This window comes from Ziziphus jujuba, chromosome 9, assembly GCF_031755915.1.
Source record: "Ziziphus jujuba cultivar Dongzao chromosome 9, ASM3175591v1".
NCBI lineage: Eukaryota > Viridiplantae > Streptophyta > Magnoliopsida > Rosales > Rhamnaceae > Ziziphus > Ziziphus jujuba.
Genome location: NC_083387.1, coordinates 25,853,663 through 25,878,966, shown reverse-complemented (window position 1 = coordinate 25,878,966; position 25,304 = coordinate 25,853,663). Strand labels below are relative to the sequence as shown.

Below are 25,304 nucleotides of genomic sequence, written 5' to 3'. Positions count from 1 at the left end.
GCTGGTTGCATAACATTGACCGCAAGCTACCAACAAAAAAATAAAGAAATAAAGGGAAGCCATCTTTGAATGGACCCACCATAAATATAATAATGGAAGTGTAGTTCAACTTGGCAAGCTAATATCTGTACTTGGTCAAGATAGAAGAAAAGATGAGCACGCAAGATTCATTCAAAAAAAGACAATCCTTTTAGAGCCAAAAAAAGAAAAATCCTAACTTATTTATATGACACGGCTACATATAATCAGTAAACAACAGGGTAGTTTTTATGGGACCCTCATTACCACATACATTTTGATCACCTAAGGACCCCCTTTCTTTTTTTTTTCTTTTTTTTTTCTTTTTTTCTGACATTTTAATTCTACACATACAAGAATACAAAGTGAAAGGAAGATATCAGATCTAAAAGATACTTCCAGCTAAGTTTAACTTGAACAAGGACCACGGTGTCTTTTAACTCTTAGGAAAAAAAAAAAAAAAAAAAAAAAAAGACTTCATGGACCAAAGAGGGTGTTCATTTAAACCACTTCAATGGTACCACATAGAAACATCCTGCTGTTTCTCCATTGCTATACCTTGTAGATCCTCTTTGTAATCGAAAGATGACAGATCGAAAGGAGATTCTAATATCAACTGAAAGTTGTTGTTGTTGTTGTTGTTATTGTTGTTGTTGCTGTTGCTGAGGTTGTGGTTGTGGTTGGCCTCAAAAGGGGAATTCAAAGCTTTAAACCGGTCAAATTGACCTTCTTCTCGAGAAAAGACTTGATGGTTACTTTGCATGTTGGATTCTTCGAAAAAATTTCCTTCCAATCCAACTCCTTGACCGTGGAAATACTCTTCCTGTTGATGATGAAATTTGGGCTGAGCGTGATTCTGATTTTCGCTGATGGCATTGCTGGGAGTAACAATCTTAGCGCCTTGGACACTGTTATCATAGATTGACATTAGCTCGCTTATCATTTTCTGGCCATCTTCTGGAACGCCAAGTCGTGACAGATCGAAGGATGGCGAGACGGATTTAACTGGTGGCGTAACCGGTTTGGGTTGACTGAAGGATTGAGGGAAAATAACTGGTTTAACCTCGTGAACATGGAAATTTGATGATCCAAAATCTGAAGAGTTGCTTCTGTAAGGGCAAGTCAATTGATGATTGTCCCTGGAAATCCTATCATGAAAACCAAGACGCAGCTCACTGTAAGGACACTGAAGATGCTCACATGTGTAAATCTTTTGATCCATCATCATGTTTAGATCACCATTAGGCTTCCGCTTTCTAATGAAATCTATGTTGCTGATAACTTCACCCTTGACCAGATAAGGTGATTGATGAACAGATAACCCTTCCCTCATTCTATCCATCCCAAAATTGGAACCAAGATTTTCAGGATTAAGCTCATGCACATCAATGTTTGGTTCATCTTCAGCCCCTTCAACATCATATTCGCTGCAATCATTGATAACCAAAGACCCACCTCCTCCAGCAGAGGAAAGAGGAGGGCAAGAATCAGGATAAAGCTCACGAGCCAAGGCCTCCTCCTGGTTGATTATGGCAAGCCAGGTAGCACTCTCCTTAGCTGTCATCTTGTCTTGCAAACACTTTGATTGCCTGACAAGCTTTCGAATCTTGGCAATATCAGGGGACATATGCTTAATCACAGCTGTAAGAACACCCACCTTCCATGCTTTCTTCAAGTCATGAGGTTTCTTATAAGGTGGAGGCCCTTGATCCTTTGGCAAACCCAGCTGAGGCCACCACTCCTCTGTTCCAGCTGGCCACCATGGTGGAGGGACACCTTTCTCAAGTGGAAACCTCCTCTGAGGTGGGTCACAATGTTGCATGAGGGCTGATAGGAGAGACCCAAGGGTGGTGTCTTGCAGCTCTTGCAAGGTGTGAGGAGTAGGACCAATTGAGTTGCAGCCATCATTCCGGCCAGGAATTGAATTATCAGCTTGGTATTTGGCTATGGCAGCCGGGCCATTACGATCAAACCTCACTTTATCTTTCCACCATTCACGAAGATTATCAGATGCCCCAGTCACTGGTTTTCCCTTCTCAGGAATAATACCATAGACAAAGCCTTGGGCTTTGCAAACTTCCATCATCTTCAACATGTATTTCAAGATCCCATCTTGAGCCCTTGACATCTTCTTCCTCCTGGCCTGTTCCTGGGACTGTCGCTGCTTTGCAATATCAATTCCATCCTTACCCTTGTTCTGTTCTTTGAAACGTTTTATACGCATTTTGTACCTCCACACCCTTCTCTCAAGCTCGTCAACATCTATCTCCTCATCTGTATAATCATCCTCTACGGTGGCTTCTGGTTCAGCCTGCTGGATAGCTATTTCTCCCCCTTGAGGAGGGCATAAGAAATCCATATCACCACAGAATCCCATCTCATCGAACATCATCATCATTTCCCAAAAGAAATCACCTAATAAATTCAAAATTCAAACAAATGTTGAAAAGGATGGAACTATAAACCTTCAATCTCAGATTACACTATGCTTTGACTATGTCAAAGCACTATATACAGATACGAATAAGAACAACTTAATTTGCAGGGGTTTTCACCTGTAAACACATAAAAACACCAGCACAGAAATCCGGTCAATATCAAACAATATGAAGGTTATCAAGTGTTCTAATCAGAGATCAAAAAGTTTCCACATCAATAAGTGCATCTAATCGTCAAAATAAACATTCAATTGTCACACAAGAACTATGACAAGAAAAGTATAAAGGTCGGTTCAAACATTATTGAACCAAAAACAAGCTGGTTTGAATCAATATTGACTTCTTAGTAAATTTTCCAATACAAACCAAGAAGAAAGTAAATTCTTTCCCCATCAACAGATCGGTGTCAAACTTCTCATAGATGCAGGGTTAATTTTATAATAATCGAAAATAGATCAAGTACCCCACACAAAAAATTGGAAATCATTTGGAACATGTTTGAAAAACAGAATCATATCATTTCCAGAAAGCATACACGTATATACAGATATATTTTTATATGTGTTTTTTTTTTTTTTTTAATTCATTATGGTGGAAACAATATTGACATCAGCATATAGAATTCCCTTCCCCATAATCATATTATCTAAAACTCAGATCTCATGATAGAACAGATAAAGACAGACAAACTTTGTAGCTGTGAAATTTGAGGAAAAAAATAGAAAGAGGAAGAATAAAGAAATCCACCAACTTTTCCTTTGAATTTGTTTACAAACTGTAGAAGTAAGTTGGAGAAAAGTCCATCTGATACAAACCCAGTTTTGTTCCCATAAAACTTAAAACTCAAGTCCCAAAACTCAGCAAAGATGCTATTGAACATACATCAACTGACAGGAAAAAGGTTAAAGCTTTTACATATCGCTCAGAGTTTGAGAAAAACACCAAAAATCCACAAACAAACAGCAAAACAAAACCAAACCCAGAAAAAGCATAAAGCAAATCAGACCACAAAACCAACCGGGCAAACAAAAAACTCAAAGTAACCAAAAAAAAAAAACAAATGAAAAAGGAAAAAGATAAGAATTTCCAATTTTGCATAAGTTTACCTGAAGAAAGAAATTTAGAAATGGGTTTTCTCTCCCAAAACCCAGTATCTCAAAGGAAGTCAATCCCGAGAGACGAAAGCTTTCACACAGAGAGAGAGAGAGAGAGAGAGATTTAAGAGAGAGTGGGGAACATTATCTTCTAGTCTCTTTTATTGCACGAGAGAGAGAGAGAGAGAGAGAGAGAGAGTTGGACGGGTGGGCGGTCCATTATCTATGTTTTTTTATTAAAAAAAAATTATATTTTGGTCTGCATGGTAATTTTTTCTTTTTTTGGTGAATCTAGTAATTTTCTCTTTTGTAGACTTATGTTAGGAATTTCGCATAAACAAAGGAATGATACTGCAATACAAATGAAATTTAGAGGGGTGTTTTTATTTTATTTTTAAATGTAAAGTGTATATGCATAAAAATGTTTTGAGCGTTTTTTGTTTTGTAAATATACAAGTAAAAGCAAAAGTGGGGTATTTGCTTCTCTAATCCTTCTCTTTGTTCTATAATAAAACCAATCATTCTTTTTTTTTTTTTTTGTGTGTGTGAATAATAATAATAATAGTAATAAAACAATCATTTTTTTTAAATAAAAGAATAAAACAATCATTTGATTCTAAAGAAAGTTCCACAATTCACTTTGTATAATTTTGCACCTATATTAAAAGTAATACAGCAATAAGATTCGAAAAGTGTATTTGTTATTTTGTTATCTGTATTTAAGAATTTTCTTTTCAAAGCAAAGAGAAAAAAAAATAAAATAAATATTCTCTATGATTATATTTAAAAAAAAAAAAACACTATTAGAGATGCTATCCAATGGCAATCGATCATTTACATATGGAATTGATGGTAATGACAATATATTTAGTTTGACAAAAATTCTTAGAGAGAATTTCCTCATTCAAACTAATTGCTCTTAAAGGTTCAGTGTGTGACCAACTTTTCACCGTTGAAGGGGATTTTACTGTCTCCAAATATTCATATGAAAATATGCTCTTATAATATAATCATAACAGTAGAAACAGGATATTCTTGCAATAATTACAAATTTTTTATGTGCAATAATTACAAAATTTTGATGTGTTTATCAAAATTTTTTATTCAATTTACATTTTAGTTGCAATTATTTTCATAAACTTACAAACAAAAATGACACATAATTTATTAATCAAATATTTTCTAAAACATTTTTTTCCTAAATATATTTATGTGACAAAACCTAACATTTGATTTTTGATCTTTTATTCTATGAAACAAAAAAAAAAATATATATATATATATATATATACATATATATCTTGTTGAAATTAAATCTCACTTTTAGTAGGATGCTAAATTTAAAAAGATGGGGAATAAAGCATATATAAATAGGAGGCGGAGGCGATTTCTTCTTGTTCCAGTTGCGTAGGCCATTACTTCATGGTCCTCTAATGAATTTTAAAATTAAATAATTTAATATTTTTTTCATGAAAAATAAAATAATTTAATCATTCTTTTTTCTTTTTCTTTTTTTGGGGGGTTGGAATAGTTTAATCGTACTTGACCTATTATACTTAGGAATAACGTTAATTAATTTCATTTTAGAATTAATTAAATTGAAGTATTTCAAATTTGAATCATTTTCTATTTGTATCAGTTAATCCGTTGTAACAACATAATTACTCTAAATAATAGTTTTCTTTTTTATCAAAAATATGATAGTAAAAAATATGATAGTTTTCCTGAATCATTTTGTTATTTAGACCTTCAAACTTTTAAAAAAAATTTTACTTAGCTTTTCTTTCTAATTTAAAAGTTTTGACATTATATATTTCCAAAACTTTTAGAGAGGGTATAGTAGATTATTTATTTGTATGTTTGTTTTGAAATTTCATCCTTTTAGGTAAACAAATTTAGTATTGCAAAAAGAAAAAGAGTAAACAAATTTAGTTTTTTCTTTAAATATGGAATGAATGTAAATGCATGGAATGAAAAATATACCATAAGTAACAAAAATGTATGAAAATACAATGACTTTCCAAAATTTACAAAAATAAGAAATTAATTTTATTTTTGCACATAAATGTATATATCAAGGTGGAATTTGCGCTCCATTTTCTATATCAACAAAATAAAAAATAAAAAAACTACTCATCAAAAAAACAAAATAAAAATATTAGCAAAAATCAATAAAAAATCATTCTAATAAATGATTACTTTATTATAATTAAAGGTTCAACATAAATTTTATAGTACACCCATAAAACGTGCAAGACATAGTATAGTATTTTTTTAATAAATGTAAGATATATATCATAATATTGTATGATTAACCAGTTGTCTTCGACTGCATTGAATATGAAGTCCTTATAAAAATAGAATTAATATTTCATTTTTCAATTTATTTTTGCATTTTAAATCCCTACAATTATTCAAGATACATTAAAAATAAAACCCTGGATATTATTAAATGAGTTAGACTATTATAGTTAAGTATTAATATATATAGTTCCCTTACTATCTGTACATGATAAATTTGTTGCAAGATTTATTTTCCATATAATTTATTTTGAATCAAAGAGACGTTATTATCTAAATATCTTGCATAATAATTATTAATTACTAGATAGCATAAATATTACAAAAATCTATATGCTCTCTTGCATCAATTTACTCTAAATTGTATCTTTTATTTATATACATAGGAGTCACATAAAAACTCATTTCCAGTTTGAAGTTTCATCATATCATATCTTTATAAAAACGTACTGATAATTGTATAAAAACTATATATATTTTTTTCTTTTTCTTTTTATTTTATAAAAATATCTAACCGGTAGATAAATGAGTAGGAAACAAAAAATCTATTTGTATAAAAAATATCTCTGTTTTTTCTTCTCTTTTCTTTTATAAAAATATCTAATCGGTAAATAAATGAGTGGGAAACAAAGAATCTATTTTTCCGCCGAGATCTCTCATCTTTGTTCTATTTTTTTTTTTTAAAACAGAGATGAGAAATAAATTAGAAAATAAGAATGAAATGATGAGTCCAAATTCATCCTGGCTTCTTAGAACTACTGCTTTCGAAGTAATTTTATATTTGGATTTACGAAAAAATGAAAATTGTTTCAATCATTTTGTTTAGAATTTAGTTAAATTGATCATTTAATGTGTATTTAGATAGTCAATATAGACAAAATATGTTCAAAATAATAATTTTAAGGAGGATTGGAAAGGGGACTCAAAACCATAAATGGAAATAATTTATGTTTTCTTCTTTTTCATTTTCTTAGCCTATATTATACTAAAAGTCAATAATTTAAGTTTATATTGTCTGCATAAATTTATTTATGTAAATGTTACATGATAATTTCATTAAATTTTAATTAAAAGGAGTTTTATTATAGGATGACCATTCGAAATTATATCATAATTAAGAGGTGACATTACTCAAGAAGAAGTCCATTTTTATTATTATTTGATTGTATCATAAACTTATTTTATTTATTTATAACACCGTTGATAATAAAATGCAAATGTTTTAAAGTGGACTGCCATGAAAAAAAAATAAAAAGAAAAGGAAAGAAAAGCAAATTGATAGAAATATCAATTGACGAACGAAAAGTTGATCACAATAAACAAGCAAAAATTCACAAGAGGGAAACACAATCTAGTGCAACAAATTTAAAAATAACCCACTATAATTATTCTGATTCATAGCATAAATACATAATTTTTTAAGCATGTTTTCCAAATGGCTGCTACATGAATAAAAAAAATTAAAAAAACCAAAAAAAAAAAAAAATCGCACATTAAGGGTGGAAATGTTTCACAATAAATTGAGGAAACATAATGAATTGGAAGTTGGAAGAAGGCGAATCCTCCACAAAACTATCCAACAGTAAATGCATTCCCACTTTGGCCATGAATGCCAATATACTCCATTAATGATCTCAGGTGCCTTCTTTGGAAGGCTAAACGCAGACGATTAGACACGGTCCTCACGCTTGGTTTTGTCTTTTAAACACTGCACAAGAATAAATAAATAACTACTACATAAATAAATAAATAAAAACTGCCATTACAAAAGCCACGACCTGGATAGATTCGATTTACCCTCTGACCCTTTCATTTCTTATATACACAATAAATAATATAGCGTGTGTTTATATGTGTCTGTGTGTGTGTGTGTATATATATATATTATTCATCACTAAAAGCTCAAAGTCCTCACCTTTTTCCTCAATTTTGGAAGTCTATTTTATTTTATTCACCAAGGACAGCCCACCCATCTCTCCCTTTCTCTCTCTCTCTCAATAAAAAAACAAGAAGATAATGTCTTCCACTTTCTTTTTCTCTTTCTCAGAAAACTTCATCTTTCAGTATTGACTTTTAAGCTATTGGGGGAGGAGGACCCATTTCTGAGTTTCTTCAAGTAAGTGGATAAATATTGTTTTTCCATTTTTTTATTTTTTTGGATTTGGTACTTGGGTTTTTGCTGATTCTTCATCTGCTTCTAGTTTTTGGGTTTTAATTATGTTTTTTCTTCTTGTTGTTGTTTGTTTTACTTATTTACTGTTTTTTTTATCTCTGATTGATCGGGTAAAGATTGAACCTTTCTGTCAGTTGATGTGTGTTTTTAGCATAATTGTAACTTTTGGGCATGCTCTATGATAATCTTATGGTGATTGAGTTTTCTATAATTCTTATGGTGATTGAGTTCCCTTGGATCGGAACTGGCTTTAGATCAGTTGGACTTGTCTCCAAATTTCTTTCAAACTTTTAAACAATATCTGGAAAATTCGGTGGGTTTGCTAAATTCTTCTTGAGGGTCCAACGTTCATGTTTTACAAGACGAGATATGAGTCTCGGATGATATGTGGTTGTCTGGTTTAAAATTGAATTTGCTGGTGTTAATATATATAGCATATCTGTCTGGGCATGTGTATGTACTGTAAACGAATCAATTTTTTTCTTATGCGTATTCTAAATTAAGTACAATTTTATTATTTGGTGTTTTTCTTTGTTGTTGATGGATCTTTGTGCTCAAACCTGGGAGAAATTTATGTTATTTTGCTGGTCATTTATGCTAATTCGGAAGGAGTTATTCAGTAACCAAAAAGGCATGTTATGGGCACTATAGTGAAACAGACGGCCTTTTACTTATAACCATGGAGCAAGTGATTGTTTATCTGTGTTACTATTTTAATTATTAATTGTCGTTAATAAATCTGAAACTGTTTGATCTTTGATTATATACTCTCATAAACGTTGAAATTATTTGATCTCTAATGGATTTTTGTTTTTTCTGTCGTAGTTGTTTTTTGTAGGTAAAAAGAAAAAATAAAATAAAATAAAATCATTCCCATTTATCTGTATATTGTGCTCTGAGATTGTCAAATCCTTTGTTTATTGTTGTGGGAATGATGATGATGTTCGATGAGATGGGACTCTGTGGTGATCTGGATTTCTTATCTGCCCATCAAGCGGGAGAAATAGCTGTCCAACAGGCTGAACCGGAGGCCACTGGTGAGGATGATTATAGTGATGAGGAGATAGATGTAGACGAGCTTGAGAGGAGGATGTGGAGGGACAAAATGCGCCTCAAACGTCTCAAAGAACAAAGTAAGGGTAAGGATGGGATTGAAATTGCAAAGCAACGACAGTCCCAAGAACAGGCAAGGAGGAAGAAAATGTCAAGGGCTCAAGATGGGATCTTGAAATACATGTTGAAGATGATGGAAGTTTGCAAAGCTCAAGGCTTCGTTTATGGTATTATTCCGGAGAAGGGAAAACCGGTTACTGGGGCATCTGACAATCTTCGAGAATGGTGGAAAGATAAAGTCAGGTTTGATCGTAATGGCCCGGCTGCCATAGCCAAATACCAAGCTGATAATTTAATTCCTGGTCAGCATGATGGCTGTAACTCAATTGGTCCAACCCCAAGGACCTTGCAAGAGCTCCAAGACACCACCCTTGGTTCTCTGCTATCTGCCCTGATGCAACACTGTGACCCTCCTCAGAGGCGATTTCCCTTGGAGAAAGGTGTGCCTCCACCATGGTGGCCTACAGGAAATGAGGGTTGGTGGCCTCAGCTGGGTTTGCCAAAGGATCAAGAACCTCCACCTTATAAGAAGCCTCATGATTTGAAAAAAGCATGGAAAGTAGGTGTTCTCACGGCTGTTATCAAGCACATATCTCCTGATATTGCTAAGATCCGGAAACTTGTTAGGCAATCAAAGTGTTTGCAAGATAAGATGACGGCCAAGGAGAGTGCTACCTGGCTAGCCATCATTAACCAGGAGGAGGCCTTGGCGCGTGAGCTTTATCCTGATTCTTGCCCCACTCTCTCCTCGGCTGTGGGGAGTGGATCTTTGGTGATTAATGATTGCAGCGAGTATGATGTTGAAGGGGCTGAAGATGAGCGGAGCTTTGACGTGCAGGAGTGCAAACCTGACAAGTTTAGTTCATCCAAATTTGGGATTGAGAGAATGAGGGAAGGGCTTTCTCTTCATCAGACACCTTATCCAATTAAGGGAGAGGTTATCAGTAACATAGATTTCATAAGGAAACGGAAGCCAACCAGTGATTTAAACATGATGATGGATCAGAAAATTTACACCTGTGAGTTTCTTCAGTGTCCTTACAGTGAACTACATCTTGGTTTTCTTGACAGGACTTCCAGGGACAATCATCAATTGACTTGCCCTTACAGAAGCTGTTCTTCGGAGTTTGGAGCATCAAATTTCCATCATGATGTTAAACCTATCATATACCCTCAATCCTTTGGTCAAACCAAGCCAGTTCCCCCACCAGTTAACTCCGGCACACCGTCCTTTGATCTATGTGGACTTGGTGTCCCTGAAGATGGGCAAAAAATGATAACTGACCTAATGTCCACATATGAGAGCAATGTTCAAGGAAATAAGAATGTAAGTCCCGGCAGTGCTCCCATTGAAAATCAGAATCAAACTCAGCAGCCAAAGTTTCAGCATCAACAAGAAGAGTATTTCCGCAGTCAAGGAGTTGGATTGGAGGGGAATCACCAGGTCTTTTCTCAAGATGAAGGTCTATTTGGCCGTTTTAAGGCTTTGAATCCTCCATTTGAGGGTAACCACAACAACTGCAACAGCAACGGCAATGGCAACTTCCAGTTGATGTTTGGATCTCCATTCGACTTGTCCACGTTCGATTACAAAGAAGATCTTCCTGCTCTTGCAATGGAGAAACAGCAGCAGGATGTTTCGTTGTGGTACTAATGAAAGCGCTTAAATGTATCCCCTCTTGTCTGTGAAGTTGTTTTTTTATAGAGTTAAGAGACTCCTTGATTCTGCTTGATCAAGTTGAACTTGGCTGGATCTGTTGTTAGTTTTTCTACCTTTCACTTGTATTCTTATATGATTTTTAGAATTAAGGTTAGAAAAAAAAGGCCTTAGCTTCATCAAATAATGGATGTGTGATGAGGGTCTTACAAGCTACACTGTTGTTTGTTAATTTTATGTATGTTATATAAATAAGTTAGGTTATTTTTCCTCCTTTTTAATTATTATTTTTAATGATGTTTATGTTAACAGAAACTGTTATACTTTCTAATTTGATAGAGGGTCAAATATTTATAACTATACTAAAAGAGCCGATGTGGGTTACATTTATAATCTTCAGTGACATTCTTGTAATATTCTATACATTTTATAACCCTCAGTGACATTCTTGTACTAGTCTGTAATTTGAGGGTCAAAACATGTTCCAGTTTGAGGCATCATTTACCCTTGAAAAGTTGCTAATCTTTTACTGTCATAGTAGACTACCTCATAAGCCACTTGTTACAAGTATTATCTTTCTTGGCTTCCAAGTTTGATTCATTCTCTATATAAATAAACCGGTATCCTTCTCAGAATGTTTTTGCAGTTTAGCCAATGTAGGTGTCTCAAGGTTTCCCAAACGTTGTGCTCCCCCAGGCTAACTGTTGACAAAGAAATGGCATCTGGTGCTTTTCTTCTCATGACTTTTCCCCTCACTTTCGTTTTTGTCCCTAATATTTGTGGTTGTAATGCTTTTCGATTTTCTTGGTCAGGTTATTCACTATAAGAAGGGTTTTCTCTACGATTTGATTTGTTTCTCTCTCAATCTGGGTTTACAGTGCTGATCAGGTCGGTATCTGGTTTAATTTTGTCTTTTTTTTTTTTTTTTTTTTTTTTTTTGGTTTTTTTCTTTCCTATACTAGACATGGCTTTCGCTTTGTTTATGGATCGTAATTTTTCCATTTTCATCTTGAATAACATTTTCCAGATTTTTTTCTTCTGATTTAAGAATTTCTTCAATCTATTTTATTTTACACTAAAATTAAGTAGCTTTTCTCAATGGTTCTTCCCAAGTTTACTATGGTTGTAAGTGAACCCTTTTTCTCTTTGTGTTTTTTGGGTGACATCTAGAAAGGAAGGGCAGGGGTGTAAAGTAAATCTCATAGATTTCTTGTTATGGTTTGCAAAGTATGTTTTGATCTGTATTGTTGTTGATGTAATTTAGACTCTTTATTATCCTTAGCATTAAGGATCTTTTCTCTGTGTTTGATGAGATGCTCTGTTTTTAATTCTGTTCTCCAAGGAGAATTTATTCTTGTTGTCCTTGAATTGTTTTTCCTAGAAACTATTTTTTTATATGGCAAAGTCAAAATCTCTTTTAGAAGGAGAAGAAAGTAAAAAAACATGGTTTAAGGAGGAAGTCCCTTGCGTAAAACAAAAATTGTAATTCAGGCTTTTGGTTTTTTCTGTTCTTATGAAACTGGGAACTGTTTAAAGAATGTTTTGGCATAAAAACCTGGTGTAAATGGTAGTATCTTTGTGTTTCAAAGCAATCTTAACCATGCATAACTAAGCTCTGTATAATAGAATTTTGCCAAAATATAGAAGCCAAACTAAATGAGTTGATTCTAATCCGATAAAATAAAGAATAGGTGAATTGAGTTTTATAGCAAAGTGAAAGGTGTGCACCACTTTGCATCATAGATTCCCTTTTTAGTATTTTGGAAGAACATGGATTTTCACGTACAACAAAAATGCTGAGTTTAGGCTCTTTAGCCAAAGAGAAACACAAAAATTTGCATTTACACACTTTATTTATTTATTAATTTTTTCCTTTTCTTTTCTCTTTGATTGAATGATCATTTAACATTATTTCTCTTACTTATAGTATGAACCTATTAGTACCAAATGTCCTTGGGAGGTCTTCATAATACACCATATTGATACTTGTATATTAAACATGCTCATTACTTGCCACCAATATAATTTGATGACCTGAGGTGTAAGGTGCAAATTGGAGTTTGTCAAAGTTAAAATTTGCTTGTTCACTTTATATAGTTAAAGAACATATAGATAGAAGTATGGCTTTTCATTTTATGTGTGGCTTAATTAGTCATATAATATAATTTATTTTTTGCTACTGAAAAATATGGTTAATCAATAAATGTTTATATTTTGATACAGTTAGAATTCAAACTATATATGAGTTATTGCTTTCATGCATATTTATAAGAAGTTTAACATCATAACTATTCTTTGATTATGCATGTAGTCTTCTGTTGGAATCTAAAACCATTCCCATTTCATTTTGGAGCAGTTATTCGAAGCTAGAGTTTGTGGTCTGCTTTTGCATCCATTTTGGGAGAATTACACGCTGTACATTGTGGTTTTCTGTGCAATTGTTTTTGGCCAAATTCAATGGTCTGTTTGATTTTCTGGATTTAGATTAATGGTGGATCTAACATGTGCTGTGATCTCTTCGATCTTTTTTCCTTGAATATATATTGATGTTCTCCATTTTTTTTTTTTTTGGTAAATATGTTATCATCTGTCTACTGTTTTAGATTTTTTTACACAAAACGCATTTATGTTTTAAATTTTTTTTTTTTCATAATGTGTTTTGGCAAAATAAATTTAATTAAAAGTTTAGTTACATCTAAATCGACTTTTTAATTAAGCTTCGATTTTGATGGAAATGCCATGAGATTTGTAAATATTTATGTTCATATTATACATATGAGATATGCATTCTTAATACTAAAAGAATTAAAAGAGCTTGTTTAGCAATTTAATGGGTATTCTTGTATTCGTGATGTTTTTGGAAACTTGAATGGGCTACATGGTAAAAAATATTTTACGAGTGCATCTAATGATATTAATATAAAATATTTCTTATTGGCTTTTCAAATTTGTTTTATTAGTCTATTTAACATTTTGTCCATTAAGAAGAAAATTCTATATAATAGTTAATTTTCAAGTTCATTAACATTGTTTTTTTTTTTTTTGGTTGTCTTTTGTAATTAAATAAGAATGTTTCTGTTCTTTCTTTGAACAAATAGAAAAGGCGTGATTTCAACCACACCAAAAAAAAAAAAAAAAAAAAAAAATGGAAGAGGCGCGATGTTGTACTTTTATTGTTAGCGTTTCACCCAGATGTAAGGTTCAAAATATCGATGCCAACGGATATATCAAAATTCAAAATACAGAAATTTTCATAGAAATATCGGAAAATATCGAATATCAATAAAAAATTATAAAAAACAATGGAAATTTTTTTTAAAAGATGGAAATTTTTATGGAAAGTTTAGAATTAGCTTATTTAATTCATCAATTATCAAATTGATTATAAAACTTACTAAAATATTGAATGGATGTTATATTCTTCTTAGTGAATTGATTTATAATGAACAATTAAACATTAATAACCATAGATGAATTATTATTGATAAAAATATATCAAAAAATACATATATGATAAAATTATTTATTAACTAAAATATATAAAACGATTATTACAATTACATTATAGTTCATAAATGTCATCTTAATACCACATAGAACTTCTGAGTGGTTGAAAATCATCGGTTTCTTCCTCATTTTGATTTTGAGATGTGGAATGTGAGAAGTAGTTATAAAAAGATGTATTTTCATGATAGTTTTGCATATAATTATTAATATGCCAACCATATGGATCTTGCATTATTGGTTGACTATGTGTATAACTACTACTCTCTGATGGTTGAGTTTGAGATGATACCAATAAGTTGCTCCTTGATGACATTCCATAATTATTCATTGGATAAGGGTTATGAAAATGACTTCCAACCCCCATAGATCCAAAATTCATAGAAATTGAATCTTCTTCTTGTTGTGACATCTCCATCATAGATTTCCCTTTACGTGTATGGTCTTTTCCAACAGCACTGAATCCTTGATCTGCATCTCTACTCCCATGATCTTCATCCTGTTTTGCATGTGTGTAATATTGTTCACCAGTAAATGGGCTTAATCCAACTTCTTGACTTAGTGATTCTCTTTGGCCCCTACCTCTTCTACCTTCTAATTCAGATAATTTATTGAAGTTATCTTCATCACCACTGGAGCTAGAGTGACTACTAAGAGTCTCAAATTGTGAATGTATACCACCTGATGGAGCTGAAGCACTAGTAGTTCTAGTTGGCTCTCTCATAAGCTTTTGAAATGAATCATCACTACTAGAATTTACTTCTTCAGCAATCACTTTTTGAACATTTATCCCTTCTTTTTCAACTTGTTAAGCAATCTTTGAATCATGATTCCCCTCATGATCATCTAAATGAACATCTCTAATCCATTGGTATATTTGGTTGCCCTCTTCATCATCATCTTCAATTATAGTTTCAAATATTATTGTTGGATCCAAGTCTTAATGATTTTCTTCTTCAGCTTCCATATCCCTCAACTTGAGTTTCATATTATAATAACAATAGACTAGTTTTTCAATTCTACTATATGCTAGTCTATTTCTTTGTTTTGTATGTATTAGTGCAAAAGTGCTCCAATTTCTTTCACAGGCAGAGGATAATGCTGTTTGTGACAAAACTTTCAATGCCAATTTTCTTACTGTAGGTGCACTATCACCATACATGACCCACCATTCAATTGTTACAAAATAATTATTATATGATTACATATTTGTACTATTACATCAATTGATATTCACATACTACAATATTTAAACTTACCAGGAGACATCTCTTTTCTAGAAGCAATTGCTGTTGGTCTTGCAAATCCTTTCCTTGTATCCTTGAAGTATGTAAGCTGTAAAATAAAATAAAGTTATAAACCCTTAAAATATATTTTGTTAATAAATTATCATCATTATACCTCCTTTCCAAACTGGCTAATTGTGGCTGATTTAGGATCCAATGTAGCATAGACATCGTGTACAGCCTTTATAAGGTTAGAATCTTCTCCAACCCCAGGTCTATTTGATATTGAGGATTTAAATAATAAGCTATATAAAAGGGGGAAAAAATATATATTTTAGTTTAATTAGAGATAAATAATGAAAGATATAAAGTATTTTATATTAACAAAAAAATAAAAGTCTAACATATTTTATATAAATTGACTATGAGCTTATACCTGCTGCACGTAATGGATGCTTTAAGGTTTTATCCCACCTATTATTGATAATCTTTAATATCCACTTTGCACCATGCATTTTGTCAAGTTCCTCTTTAACAATTTGCATCAACTCATACACTGCTCCCATTGTTGGATAAACCTCGGTGTCAACAATACGTAAAAACTTATATAAAGGCTTAAATAATTGACACACCTTATGTGCTTGATCCCAAAAAGTATGATTAAGTACTATATTTTCCACTGTTTGGCCTTCTTTTGAAGCACTATAATTATGATTAGTCCAATCAGTAGATGTGAATAGTTGCTTAAGTCCTGCTTTCTTTTCGACCAAGCTATCAAGCGCAAGATAATTTGTGGCAAATTGTGTAAGTCCCGGACGAATGATGTCACCTTTGCAAGTTTCACGTATCTTTGCTAGCAACCAATTATGATTGTAGATGTAAGTTGTGATTGCTCTAGCTTGCTTGATCACAATAGCCACATTCTTATTCTTCCCAATATCTTCAAACATGAGATCAATGCAATGTGCTGCACATGGAGTCCAGTACAAATTGTAATCTCCCATCAATTTCTTCCTAGCTTTAACAAATGCAGAGCCATTATTTGTTACAATTTGTACCACATTTTTCTTCCTAACTTCCAGAATTATTTTCTTCAATTGCTCATATATGTATTTATAATACTTTATTTGATTTGAAGCATCAATAGATTTTAGAAAAACTGTGCTTCCTTTTGAGTAAACCATGAAATTAATAATAGACATCCTGGTGGGATCCGTCCATCCATCACACATGATTGTACAACCATAGGTTTCCCACTTCGCTTTCATTTTGTTTACATGGTCTTTTATCTCCTCATACTCCATATCCAAATATTTTATGTTGATCTCATAAGGGTTGGAGGTTCTATACCTGGCCCTCCTTCTTGGCATCCTGCTACCAAATTCTTGAAATAATGGGATGATGCTTTATTTGCTGGTAAATTTTCATAAATAAAAAATTTACTTATTATTCTTCCCATACCTTCTTTTATTTTTCCTCCAGAAAAATTTTTTTTTTATATTTTTTTGTTTTGCTTGAGAGGACTTGTATAAGCTTGGTGCAACAAATCTTGATTGTGGATCTTTAAGACTCTGTGTTCGTTGTACTGCAGGTTTAGCACGACTGCTAGATTCGCCTTCTTTAGCTTGATATCGAACTTTGTGGAGATGACTTCTTTCCCACTCTGATTGTTTAGAAGCACGAATTGCCTCTCGATAATTATTTTTCTCATATGGATCCATTCCAGGTGGATATGCTATGTCATCATCATCCTCATCATCCACATCATATGTTTCAGCATGCAGTTGTACTCGTAAATCTGAATGAATCTCTTCCATTCTATTTGCTTTTTTGATCTTACGTTATTATTTTCCTTTTAACAAATCTATTATGAATTTTTTAATTTCAGAAGGCACTTGACCACAAGGTTGTGCATTGTGTGAAGGATCAATACCACTAAGGTGGTATTTTAATCGTGTTACTCCACCACTCTTCATCACGTGATTACAATATTTGCATATTGTTCCACTTTTATTACCTTCAATTGGAAAACCATGTTCCCATGCAGGATCACGTTTGCTTCCTCCACTAGCCATTATCCTATAATAATAATAATAAGAGTAACAGTAATAGTAACAATAACAATTTTAATATTTGTCTATAAATATATATATATATATATATATATATATATATATATATATTTGAATTTTTAATTGGAATTAGATAGAGATATTTGATTAAAATATTTTCTTATAACTATGAAAAATGATTTAGTATAACAAAAAAATCAAGATCTTTGAAATTAAATAATTCGTTTTTAATGAATGTACCTGGTACGAAAATGATTCTTTACAGATCTCCAATGCCTTGAGTATAGATGTTTACAATTGGAAAAGGGACAAAACACTACATAAAGAAATAACCAATATTTTCAAAGAAAAAAAAAGAAATAACCAATATATTTAGGCAAATTTAATATACTTTAACAATGTATATTCTAGCCGACATATATATATGTATAAGATTTATTTTCTAATCAAGTTTTTATTTATTGTTTATAAGTTTTAACATATTATATTATGAAGTTTTGCTTACGTAGAAGACAACATGAAAAAATTAAATGACAAAGTGGGTTTTTTAAGTTATGCTTTTTATCCAATAAGAAAAAACAATTATATTTTCAATCACACATCATACATTAAGTTTAAGGTATATATTAAATTTGGGTTTGTAAATCTAATCATTTATGATTACTACATATAAATATATATATATATATATATATATATATACATATATACATGTTACATTTTCACCATATATATATAGAGATAGATACATATGTTAATATATAATTAATTAGCTTACAATTAATAATTCAAATAACAATAATACAAGTGAATTAAAGAATTTAGATCTTAAAGTATAAAAGTAAATATAAACCTCTTTTTTTTTTTTAAGATAAAGAAACTAACCTGTAAAAAGGATATCCAAAGAAATTGTATGAAAGAACTTGAAATTTGGTGAGAACCGAAAATATGTATCAGAAAAAATGTTAAGAACAAAGCATCAAACTTGCTCTTTAAATAAAATAATAATGTGAATTTTTTTTTCCATGGAATATTTTATAATCAAAAGGACACTCATGACTCATGAAGAATATGTATTGGCTCTGGTAAAATATAAAAGACACGTGAAATTATGCAAAGACAAGAGAGTAGACAACCAAGTGTAGTATATAGAGACAAGAAAATGCCCAAGCAATGGTCAAACACACATTTATGAAGAATATTTTTTAATTTCAAAACTACATAATAATGTACTAATATAAAAGACACGTGAAATTATGCAAAGATAAGAGAGTGAATAAGCAAGTGTAATATATAAAGACAAGAAAGTATCCAAGCAATGGTCAAACACACATTTATGAAGAATATTTTTTTAATTTCAAAACTATATAATGATGTACTAATATAAAAGATACGTGAAATTATGCAAAAACAAGAAAGTGGACAAGCAAGTGTAATATATGGAAACAAAAAAGTACCCAAGCAATGGTCAAACATACATTTATGAAGAATATTTTTTAATTTCAAAACTCTATAATAATGTACTAAGATTTTCTAACATAAAAATATTTTTTCTCTAGCATAAAAATATTTTTTTAAAACTATATAATAATGTACTAAGATTCTCTAACAAAAAAAAAAATTTTTTTAATTTTAAAACTATATAATACTATTGTAAGATACCCCATGGTATAAGAAATTCATGGAGAGTATTTGGTTGATTGATATAATTGAATGATATATTGTCTTCTTCTTAAAAGAAAATGAAAAATAAAATTTATAAATTTTTTAAAAAATTATGAATTGTCTTTTTCAATAATATTTATGAATTTTTAAAAGAAAAATAAATTTCATAGATATTTTTGAAATTTCCATGGAAATTTTATGGAAATTTTGGAAATTTCCATGGAAATTATAGATTTTTTAACTAAATCATTAAGGAGTTTATGTAGTATTTTACGGAAATTTCCATGGAAATTTTCATGAAATTTCGAAAATTTGCATGAATATTATGGAAATTTTATCCATTTCTATGTCGACCTAAATTTTATATCGACCCCTTCAAAAAATAGAAATATCGAAGAAATTTCGAAAAAATATCGAATATTTTAAACCTTGCCCAGATGTAATCATGTATTTGTTTTTCAATATAAATATTTATATATATATATATATATATATAGATATATATATTTTTTTAAAAAGGTACAAAATGAAAAAAATGTCTACTAGAAATTTCTGAAAATAAAGGTATTTTACCAGAAACATTTTAAAGAAAGTAAAGAAATGCTGTTAATATTATATTTTTTTGTGTTTTGTAATAATTTATATTATGTGTTAGTTCAAAAGACAAAATATATACAAAATCCTTAATTATAATGGCATAATTTACATTTTAGTAAAAGCATTTTTGTTTTTGTTTTATGAAAACATTTTAGTATAATATTGAAATAAAAGATGATATCTTATTCTTAGAAACAACTTTTTGACTTTTTGTCATGTAGTTGATGTATAATTAACATAGAAAACAACATCTTGTTTGAAGTTGTGAATAGATGTTTTGTTATTCTTAGAACTCTAACCGGCAGTAGGTGAGTTAAAAAATAGTTGTTTTTTTTTCTTTTAATATATAGATTATGTCAAGATTTAAAATATCCGATATTTTTTTGATATTTTTATTTTTTAAAGGGATCGAAATAAAATTTAAGTTCGAAATGAAAATTGATATAATTTCTATAATATCCATTGAAATTTCTGAAATTTCGCTAAAATTTCCATAAAATATCTACATCAAATCCTTAATGATTTGGTTAAAAAATCTATAATTTGCATGAAAATTTCCGAAATTTCCACTGAAATTTTGAAATTATCCAATATTTTTTTAATTTTTTTAAAAAAATTCATAAATATTATTGATATTTTGTAAAACATTTTATCAAATTAACTTCATTGATAATTTTTTTACCCTTTAATTGCTTTTTAGACATTTAGTGACATAAGCAAAATAGAATAAATTGAATTGAATAACATTAATAAGTTCTACCTATTTATTGAATATCGATAAAGCAAAAATATAAAGATTGTGGATTATATTTTTGAACCTTGGAAATCTTAATATTTGAAACTATAATGAAAGATGATGATGAAGAGGGCAATCAAATGTACCAATGAATGAACATGAAAGGAATCATGATTCAAAGATTGCTCAACAAGCTGAAAAAGAGGGAATAAATATTCAAAAAGTGATTATTGAAAAAGTAAATTCTAATAGTGGTAATTCATTTCAAAGACTTATAAGAGAGCTAACTAGAACTACTAGTGCTTAAGCTCCATCAAGTGGTACACATTCAAAATTTGAAACTCTAGGAATCCGATCCAAAGATTGCTCAACAAGCTGAAAAAGAGGGAACAAATGTTCAAAAAGTGATTGCTGAAGAAGTAAATTCTAGTGGTAGTGATTCATTTCAAAGGCTTATAAGAGAGCCAACTAGAATTACTAGTATTTTAGCTCCATCAGGTGGTACACATTCACAATTTGAGACTCTTAGTAGTCACTCTAGCTCCAGTGGTGATGAAGATAACTTCAATAAATTATTTGAATTAGAAGTTAGAAGAGGTAGTGGGCAAAGGGAATCACCAAGTCAAGAAGTTGGATTAAGCCCATTTATTGGTGAACAATATTACACACATGCAACACAAGATGAAGATCATGGGAGTAGAGATGTAGGTTAAGAATTCGGTGCTGTTGGAAAATACTATATACGTAAAAAAAAAATCTATGATGGAGATGTCACAACAAGAAGAAGATTCAATTTCTATGAATTTTGGATCTATGAGGGTTGGAAGTCATTTTCATAATCCTTATTCAATGGATATGTATAGAATGTCATTAAGTAGTAACTCATGGTTACCATCTCAAATTCAACCATCAGAGAGTAGTAGTTATGCATATAGTTAACCAATAATACAAGATTTATATGATTGGCATATTAATAATTATATGCAAAATTATCAAGGAGATACATTTTTTTATAACTAGTTTTCACATTCCACATCTCAAAATCAAAATGAGGAAGAAACCGATAATTTTCAACCACCCAGAAGTTCTATGTGATATTAAGATGATATTTATAAACTACAATTTAATTGTAATAATCATTTTATATATTTTAGTTAATAAATAATTTTATCATATATGTATTTTTGATATATTTTTATTAATAATAACTCATCTATGAGCATTAATGCTTATTATAAATCAATTAACTAAGAAGAATATAACATCCATTCAATATTTTAGCAAGCTTTATAATCAATTTGATAATCAATGGATTGAATAAGCTAATTCTAAAGTTTTAATAAAAATTTCCACTTTTTAAAACAAATTTTCATCATTTTTTGTAATTTTTTATCGATATTCAATATTTTTCGATATTTCCATGGAAATTTTCGTATTTTAAACTCTCAATATTTTTATCGATATCGATTTTTTGAACCTTGAATTATGTGTATATGTATATTTATATATGTATAGGTATACCATAACTATTCTGACTAATTTGCAATATATTGTAATTTTACGAAGTTAAAATATTTTATATATTTATTTAATATAATTATATACATAATAAAAAATCAATTTAATCTATCTTAAATAATGTAGTTATTTCAAAAAAAATCTATAAATAATAATAATAATAATAAATCAATTTTGTCTTTTTTTGTTAAAATAATTTTTTAATAAAAATTTGTATTGCAGTACAATTATGCACCAAATGTTCTATAATATTTTTACAATATAGCACAATACAATGTAAATTATTACAATATGGGTATGTTTGGCACACGGTATTGATGGGTATTGGATTGTATTGTATTATATAATACAGCGTTTGGATGCATTTGGATTGTGAAGGTATTGGATTATATAATACCTCTCCGTATTTTTCAATACAGCTCACGTTGTATTACTAATACACCCAATTTCCTTTGTATTATCTAATACAACTCTTCCTCATCTACAACTATCCCGCCTCTCCTCCCAAAAACTACACAGCCAACATGATGATTCTTTGAAGAGGGGCCACGAGAAGGTTGAGATCCTCTCTTTGACTGATTTGTCCTTGGTCCCCGTTGGGATCGACGGACAATCCATGCCAGACTGTGTTGTCCACCCTTTCTCACGGATGCACACAGAGCCAACCCCATTGCTTCATCCTTTGGAAATTTACCCAGAGACAAACACCTCCCAAAAGTCAAAATCAATCAAAAAGAAAAAAAAAAATTTCCAATTCGACCACAGAAATTAAGAATACCTTGGAGAGAGATTAAACGCGTCCCTTCATCTTCTCTCTTCTTGCAATCTAAACAAAAAAAAAAAAAATTGAAGAGAAATTCCAACCCATTTTGCTGCAAATTAATGGCTGCCGATTTTATTTTATTTATTCCCTCCTTGTAATCTAGTAATGAGAGAAAGAGAAGGAAGAATGGTGCAGAGAAATTTGGGTGAAGAAGGCAAAGAAAGAGAGAGAGAGAGAGAGAAAGAGAGAGAGAGTAAACGAAATTAGGAAAGAGAAAAATGATTACGTATATATATATATATTAAATTGATTATATTGTAATATTTTGTTTTTTCTATATATATATATATATATGTATATGTATTGTAAAAACTGATTTTTATTTTTTGCAATTTAGTAGATTTTAAGCTTTTTGTATATTTTTTTATTTTTTCTAAACAATATGATACCATTTATTTAATTTTATATTTTTAATCTTAAACTTTATTATTATCATGAATTATAATAGTATATAGAATGGAAAGAAAAATACATGATATTTTTATAATATTTATTTTTCTAATAGTAATAATTTAAGAAATAATAAATAATTAAAAATAATATAATATAACATACTGTTGTACCAAACAATGTATTATTATATACAATTCAGCACCAAACACAGTATATGTATAATATAATATGTTCTAATACAATCCAATACAATACATCTTATAACAATACAATCCAATATAATCTAATACTATATACCAAATGTATCCTATAAGATAATATAATCTTGCATACCAAACATACTTGTAATGGTTTCAACGAATTCATGGAATGATGCCGTACAAAGGGAAGGGGATAGGGAGAGAGAGAGAAAGAAGAAAAAAAGGATTTACATAATCTTCTTGAGTTTGCATCATAAATCCCGGATTATTTTACGAACAAAAAAATAATTTTGGGATTAAGTGCTCTGCTAGTAAGGTTAATTAGATTTTAGTAGTAGGCTAAATAGATTGTACATCGAACTTTCAAAATTTAATTATTTCGTATTAAATTTAATTTACAATTTGTTTCATATTAGTTCAATTCCCATGTTAATTTCAGAATTGACTAATACAAAATTTTAAAATTTGAGAAAATTGATTATTTTTCACATTAAACATTAAACAATTTTTTTTTCTCATCTTTAAATTGAGAAAAAAAATCAATTTTTTTAATTTTTAAACTTTTTGTTAGTTAATTTATGAGTCAATTTAAAAACTGGATTAACTAATATGAAATAAATCGTAAATTGAAAGTTTGCGTAGAGCTTTTTAAACTTGAGAATTCAAAATGCAAACCGACTAAAATACAGATGTGGAGCTTTTTAAACTTGAGAATTCAAAATGCAAACCGACTAAAATACAGATATTAAGATGTAATTAGCTCTTATAGGTATCAATTAAATCATAACACATATCAAGAGAAGAAGCAGATTTTAGGTTGTTTCCATAATCTCTAATCGGGTTTAAACTTCAAAGTGTTATCCAAAGGTTTTGCTCGTTATAAAAGCAGGACTCTATTTGGGTTACTTGCTTTTCAAAAAGCAATGCAATACACCAGCAACATGTGAGCAAGCCAAGCCAAAGATGCCTCATAAATTATAACATTATCATTGTATAAAGATATTTTCTCTCCTAGCTATAATTTGGCTGCCATTACTTATTGGATTTGAAGCACCACAGATAAAATGTACTTATAATTTGACTGCCATTTTTCTAACCTTGAGCTAATCACAAAACATGGACGATCAAAAGGTACATCTTCTAATGATCTAGGACTAGGATTATCGGAGATAATCACCACCCTTGTAATGTTTGCTCCTATGATTTTATCCATTTGAGTGAGAATATAAATAACCCTCGTTAAATATTATGATGCCATAGTAACATGTATATGTTTTTTTACACAATTTTCATGTATATGTTTTTTTACACAATTATCTTTAGTTCAAATTCCGTATTTCTAATGACTGAAAAAAAAATAATAATAATAAAAACCTTCAAGTCCTCCTTAAATACTTTGCTTCCTCAAATCTATATTTAAATTTCTTTTCACCTTGAAAATTATTAAAAAAAAAAAAAAAAAAAAGAGTAAGTAAACTTATATAAGAAAAGAAGCTTTCAAATATTCTAATGACAATGCAAGTAAGATTAATCAGTAGTAAATTCTTTCACACCCATACCATTATAAAGTTTTGAATTCAACAGAAACTCTTATTTCTTAAAAATTATTGTAAACTAATAAAATAAAATTATTAGGATAACAGTCAATAGCATAAAAGATGATTACAAAAATGCAATATAGTACTTCTGTAGGTACAGCCTCAGAGTTTATCCACTCTTCATGTCTTTGGTTCAATCTTATCTATAAAAAAATTATTTTAATGTTTTTAATTTTTA

The 25,304-nt window shown here is 30.2% G+C and overlaps 2 protein-coding genes across 3 annotated transcripts; one reads left to right on the top strand and one right to left on the bottom strand.

Annotated features, from left to right (window-relative positions):
• Positions 1–141: 141 nt before the first annotated feature.
• On the bottom strand, positions 142–3,723 carry LOC107427658 (protein ETHYLENE INSENSITIVE 3). Of its 2 annotated transcripts, none has more exons than XM_048480116.2 (2): positions 3,563–3,723; positions 142–2,573 (listed from the first exon to the last, which is right to left on the bottom strand). In XM_048480116.2, the coding sequence occupies exon 2, from the start codon at positions 2,414–2,416 to the stop codon at positions 530–532; it is 1,887 nt and encodes a 628-aa protein (XP_048336073.2). In that variant the 5' UTR covers positions 2,417–2,573; positions 3,563–3,723; the 3' UTR covers positions 142–529. The 2 variants fall into 2 exon arrangements, with proteins under 2 accessions (XP_048336073.2, XP_048336072.2); XM_048480115.2 differs by having other exon boundaries at positions 142–2,433; positions 3,563–3,721.
• A 3,944-nt stretch (positions 3,724–7,667) lies between these two features.
• LOC107409212 (protein ETHYLENE INSENSITIVE 3) lies at positions 7,668–11,058 on the top strand. Its single transcript, XM_048480117.2, has 2 exons — positions 7,668–7,967; positions 8,850–11,058. Exon 2 carries the CDS (start codon positions 8,956–8,958, stop codon positions 10,789–10,791), a length of 1,836 nt encoding a protein of 611 aa, XP_048336074.1. The 5' UTR covers positions 7,668–7,967; positions 8,850–8,955; the 3' UTR covers positions 10,792–11,058.
• The last annotated feature ends 14,246 nt before the right edge of the window (positions 11,059–25,304 follow it).